Raw genomic sequence first — 6,581 nt, 5'->3', positions numbered from 1 at the left:
GATGAAGATTGATCACTGTTTCGTTATCTTCACCTTTCATTAATGCGTCGAATCCTAACCTATAGATAAACATCGGGTATGAATAAAATCGTATATCAGTCATCGGTAATTATATAAATTGAAAATAAAAGGACATCAAACAAATCGTTCCAGTATATCTATATTCCTTTGAGTACACATGGTATGTATTTATTTCAAGATAATTTTCAAATCATGATGGTACTCACTTTGCAAATTTCAGAGGGGGGGGGGGGGGGGGGTGTGTCTCCGATCCTCTAGATCCACGCATGGATAAAAATGAGAAGCATTTGATAAACATCGGATTATTATTATTTTTTATAACTCACGGGGAAGACAAAGAAACGTTCTGTATATTTTGTTTTCATATCATCATCATTGATGTTAATTGTGGGATATATATTTGTTTAAAGAAAGATTACAGATATATTTGAAGGTCCACTGGTCTGTATGCCTGTCTGTGGGATACCCTCTCACTTGCCAATGATATTGCTGTCAAATGCCCTGTAAATACCAATCAGGAAAATATTGTCATAAATAAATGAAACCCAATCACAATCTAATTATAATAAGAAATTAATAGTAAACAGATTCCCAAGATATGATACCTACGGTGTCTCACAAATGAAGTGATGGGGAATATTACAAGGGAGGTCGTTCCAGTGATAGTGAAAGGCCCCTCTAAGCTCCATACAATCCTCGCCATTAGCATCATCAGGTTGCCCAGGATTCCAGTCCGTGAACGTTAGTGTGAGATCAGATTTCACCCATTTAAATACTCCTTCTATTTCAATATCATTTCCACCTAACCAATAAGATACCTCGTTTTGATTAGCTGTTGGGTCTGATCCTAAAGGAAAGAAACAAATCAAATCATTGGTCAAGAAGAAAATGAGCTATGGTAAGGGTATACAATTTTGGATCGGCTAAAATGACATCATCCATCAGAAAACGAAGAGAGAAAAAATTGGTCCAAACGTTCAGCATTCAGAAGTGATAGTCGTGGGTCTTTCGGATAAGATTTTAAAAACCGAGGTCCCATGTTACACACACGAACTACCGATGAAGAACCCTCAATGTTGAGGTTCCATGTTACACATGTCAGAACGATGAATCCCCCCCCCCGCAATGTTACTTGTACAGCCTTGACCGCCATGCACAGCTCAAGGTTTATATGAGCCAAATATTTCTAAAAATTGCATGCCGTTTCTTGTAACTCGACGACAAAATAAGCTCATTTTATTTCATGCTTTCATTTTTACTATGAATTTGGTTCTTGTTCAACTTATCTAAAAAAAAAAAAAAAAAAAAGTGTCACTTTTCCATTATTGAAAATATTTTAAATGATTCATGTGGTATGCCCAGAATTCCGTGTTTGTCCATCTTCACTAACCATTTATGATCCTCTCCGCTTCTCTACAACAGTTGTAGACTAGCGGAGCGAAATCGTAAATCCTTGGCTAGCAAAGATGGTGTTTGTCCTACTCTTTAATTTTGTATTCTTTATGGAATTTATGAGACTGATCACTCATTTCATGACACAGTGATATTCCTCATTTTTATCAAACTTTCAAAAAATCTTGGAAAAGCCCGAAATTCAATACCCCACATCTTAAAATCGCAGGCATTTTTCGTTGCTTACTATAAGAATGTTATGCGTGGTACATTTATTTTCTAAATATGGTAAATCATACATCTCAGAAAAGTCGGTCAAGTACGGTAGCAATGATAAAGTGAACGGGATTTTCTTATCTTGGAGTATATATGTCAGCTTTACCATGATTGTGGATAACTTTCAGTTGAGATTCAAGGTAGTTATTTTCCGCCTCTGTTTCAATTTCTACCAGCCCAGAGTTCATGCTTAAACAGTAGGACTACAATAAATCGGATATAATATATCAGTCTATCCTAAATGAACTTTAATATGATCCATTCGTATTGAAAGTTATATAAACATAGTGGTGACTATATAAACAGAATGTTTTTCTGTAACAAAAACAAGGACAAATCATCTGCTACCTACCTCAGCTCCCGGCCAAGTGGTCTGCTGGGTACCGAAGTAGTAACAACTTTCTTGAAAAAAGCGCCATCCCTTCCGGCAGTTTGCACCCTGTGTATGTCCTATAACAGTTTTTGATGTTACCATAAATTTGAAAAAAGTAGTTGATATATATATCAGTGGCGGATCCAGACGATATTCAAAGGGTTGCAATTAACCCAAGTTTGTACCCCTGCCCAAGAAAACCCCAAAATGACAAAACGCATGGCCAGTTTTGTTATAAATATTCAACCTAAGGGCATTGCAACCCAACACCTCCTCTAGATCCGCCACAGTATTACAAATTGCCTTCTCAATGCTGAATAATTTCAATACATGTATATACTAATTCTTACCAGTCTAGTTGTGCTATAACATGCACTCTGTAAGATTATAACAAATAGGACAGAGTGACCTAGCAAAATGAAACAGAAAATCTCTCTCGAAAAAAAACTATGCATCGTTAAACCATCTGTACATACCCTTGTCCACGAACAGTATCACGAGGACAAGCAAAAGACGAATCATGCTTCTGCTAAAACGACAATAGTGAAACAGAAAACACCGTAGTTCTGTCTAAACTTCACGCTGTACAGTCCTAGAACTGTACGTAGGAAGGAAGATAACGATAAACATTGCTAAAAGGTCATACTTTTTCGCTGCATTGGACTTTTTTTTTTCTCTCCTCAAAACAGTCACCAATTCTTTATTTCACAATTTGAATTTTGTATCGATAACAATGCCAAGTCTTTGGGTATTCTCAAAATAGAGGATTTCAGGTACTCGCACGAGACAGTTCGAAAATGATAAACTGTCACGGCGGGACCGGCAGTCCTTCCTCCTCTACAAAGAACCTCACAATGGCAGGGTCCCAATAGCCATTATCTACCATCCCGCCCTTTACATATTCTGAGAAAACATCTGTCCATTTTGTACGCCAATAAACGAATGGCTGGTGCGCCCTATGACATCCTTCAAACGCCATAGAAACTTGAATGACATGTTCGTGCGGACAAGACTGGTTAACTCTTTACCTGATGAAAGGTTCAATACCTGCTTAGACCTCAAATGTCAATTATGCAAATATAGTTCTTCAACAAAGTCGATTTATAGCATTTCCGTAACTTTTGTATCTGTGAATCATCTATCTATCTGTCCGTGACTCTGCCGTGTGTTATGTGCAATTTCTGGGATTCCGTAATTGTCCGTGTTTTTACAACCTCCCGCGCATATGCCATGAATCAAACTGTCATGGGTATGCACAACGAAGTTAAAAAAAAAAAGTAGACTCTTTTGTTATTAAAATTTTACTTCTGAATATAGTTTATATCATGAATATTCTTATCAATAGTAATTACTGTATTACTCCATAAACAATTAACGATTTACGGCATGCACCAGAAGCGTATTAATCAAAAACCGACGATCATTTCTATTTACAACCAACTGTAGTCTCGCTTTCCCCAGACTCTCGCCCTCGAGTCAGTCTGGGGAAAGCGAGACTAAACCAACTGCGGAAAAGAGGGTAGAATTATATTTTGAAATCTTTCGACCATTCACTAAAACGACACAGGAATATACTCTCCCCTCAATATCTTGAGAACCCTTCGCTCTACAGACATCAAATTTGGTACACGAGTATATCGTCAGGAGTAGACGACCCCTATTGATTTTGAGGTCAAAGGTCAAGGGTCAAACTGGACATAGGAAAATACTGTCTGCTTAATATCTTGAGAACCCTTCGCTTGACAGACATCAAACGTGGTACACTGGTACATCTTAAGGAGTAGATAAGTCCTATTGATTCTGAAGTCATATGATCAAAGGTCAAGGATCAAACTGAACATAGGAATATACTGTCCATTCAATATCTTGAGAACCCTTAGCTTGATAGACATCAAACTTGGTACACTGGTACATTGTAAGGAGTAGATGACCGCTATTGATTTTGAAGTCAAAGGTCAAGGGTTAAACTGGACATAGGAAGATACTGTTCGCTCAATATCTTGAGAACTCTTAGATTGACAGACATCAAACTTGGTACACTGGTACATCTTAAGTTGATTTTGAGGTCACATGGTCAAAGGTTAAGGGTCAAACTGGACATAGTAAAATACTGTCTGCATAATATCTTGAGAACCGTTTTGCTTGACAGACATCAAACTTGGTACACTGGTACATCATAAGGAGTAAATGACCCTTATAAAATTTCGGTTCATATGGTCAAAGGTCAAGGGTTAAACTGGATATAGTAATATATCATCTCCTATATTCTAAGAATGATCATTTGTTTGATTGACACTAAACTTGGTATACTGGTACAGCATAAGGAGTAGATGACCCCTATTGATTTTTTTAGATCACATGGTCAATCCATGCTGGACATGGGAAGATATTGTCTGCTTAATATCTTGAATTGGTTTGGCACTACTATCAATCAAATGATGCATGTGTATAACGCTTTTCAATTTTGCACGGGGGGGGGGGGGGGGCATTAATATATGTTTCTTTGAAAAAACAATTAATAGACAAAGTTTTAGAATACGAGCCGCATAAAACCGATGGATTGTCCAAGTATGTTTGTCGATTGTGTTTCAACAAATTGGACAAGTTATATAGTTCTCTAATTGACCATGAAACAGATTGATAAATAGGTACAACAAAAAATCAACACGCAATGTTCACAATGTTAAGAAAAGTACCCTATGTAAGACCATTTTTTACTTTCTGGTTCTTGCATTTCAAATAAGGAAGCTCATTGGCTGATCTAATTTACCACATTGCGTCATCCTCTGTCCATCCCACGTTTTGAATGGTGACTGATGTCAGGGGTTAGTGCGAGGTAACGAATCAATAGCCCTTGACTTATTAAGGTGCATAAATTGCAGGTGATAATGCAATACATATGTATTTGAAAATTTTGATTTCTGTTTAATTCATTTCACGTAGAAGTTTACATTGAAGTGTATGAGAAGAACATATTTTATTGAAATATTTTTGAAAGAAATCACATTTTCATACAATTCTCTCGGTGAAAAGTTACATACACTTTCTCTTTATGAAAATATGAAATTGAAATAATCATTTACCGCACATACTTTTAGAAAATTAGATTTTTCTTATTTTTACCAATAGGGCAGATACAATGTAACTCTTCAAAAAAAGTCTGAAGAGCAAAAACAAGTCTGCTGAAGGGCAAAAAAAAAAAAAAAGTCTGAAGGGCAAAAAAAAAAAAGAAAAAAAAAAAGTCTGCTCATAATCACTTACCAGACATGTGAATTTTTTCTACTTCACTTTCATCTTTATTTTTAACAATATAAACTAAATCATTATATCCTTTCGTTATGCCGTAACGTAAGCGATCCTACGATAAAACCAAACCGCGTTTTCCACGTGCCTTTATGCAGAGTAAGCAATCGGCCGTCCGTGTCAGACTTTGTTTATAGAATGCCGTTTGGTGTAGCTGAGATAGAGAATTCAGTATTTTTCTATTATTGCATCTGGATACATCGATGATATCATAATCCAGGTAAAACATTAACATTTTATGTTAAAATCAAATTTGGAGAGGGGGGGGGGGGTCGTATGCATAAAAATAATTGACCTTACGTATAATTATTCGCTATTAGCAGCTGATCAGTAAATTACTGGCCTATAGTGTTGAAATTACAGTGTATTCAGCTGCATGGTGTATATGCTACTCTAACTTAGCTGTGCTGTCCGACATTTGATTTTCCAGCAAACTGGATGTTGGTCATATATCTACTTTTGCTTTCTGGAATGGGCCTTGCTGTGGTATGACATATTTAAATCATAAATGCATACCCCGTGCAAGTTACAACTCTATATTTTCGATGTGCATAGCGCGTAGGTCACTGTAAAATTTAAAAATGGGGTGTTGCTAAAACGCGGATGGAAAACGGAACGGAAGAAACGAACAATTTCAAGAGTCCTTCTATCTAGGAGGCGCATTTAGTGCTATTTTGAATGTTTGGAGAGGGTGCACTTACAGTTACAATCAGTGAGGAAGACATGAAAAACGGCTTATGTTGATTCCCTTCAGATAGAGGCGTGAAACTTTCAGGGTAGACAGTAAAGAGTTGCATCGAAAGGAAATATTTTTACTAAAATTTTGCAAGTAACCTAAACGTGAGAACTAAGTGTCGAGCAACGAAATATAACGTGATATAATGATTGTTTAGTCCATGTGTTTTATTTACAACCTGAATACATAACACTTGTTTGTGTATTATTAATTGAATTCTGGCGATGAAACTGAGTATGAGGAAGTTGCTGTGTACATGCATTATTAGTTTAGGGTTAATTTGGCAATTGCGCACACAATGTGAAAATCAACCATGCCACTTACTACGACAGAAATTCATTAAATCTGTACTTATATCTATGAAAATATATAACAGTAAGCATGGAATCACATGATCATCATCGACTTAATTAATTCCAGCAAGATGCGTATCAATTTTCTCATAATCGGCTGATATGTATGAAGGTATATCGTAAAATA

General features: G+C 36.4%; 1 protein-coding gene across 1 annotated transcript; it reads right to left on the bottom strand.

The window, feature by feature from the left end:
* Window positions 1-374: 374 nt before the first annotated feature.
* LOC125683655 (perlucin-like protein) lies at window positions 375-2,691 on the bottom strand. Its single transcript, XM_048925027.2, has 5 exons — window positions 2,539-2,691; window positions 2,042-2,139; window positions 1,796-1,892; window positions 631-868; window positions 375-522 (listed from the first exon to the last, which is right to left on the bottom strand). Exons 1-5 carry the CDS (start codon window positions 2,582-2,584, stop codon window positions 492-494), a joined length of 510 nt encoding a protein of 169 aa, XP_048780984.2. The 5' UTR covers window positions 2,585-2,691; the 3' UTR covers window positions 375-491.
* Between the last annotated feature and the right edge of the window lie 3,890 nt (window positions 2,692-6,581).

The sequence above is a fragment of the Ostrea edulis genome, chromosome 6 (genome assembly GCF_947568905.1).
Source record: "Ostrea edulis chromosome 6, xbOstEdul1.1, whole genome shotgun sequence".
NCBI lineage: Eukaryota > Metazoa > Mollusca > Bivalvia > Ostreida > Ostreidae > Ostrea > Ostrea edulis.
This window is presented reverse-complemented; position numbering and strand designations above follow the sequence as displayed.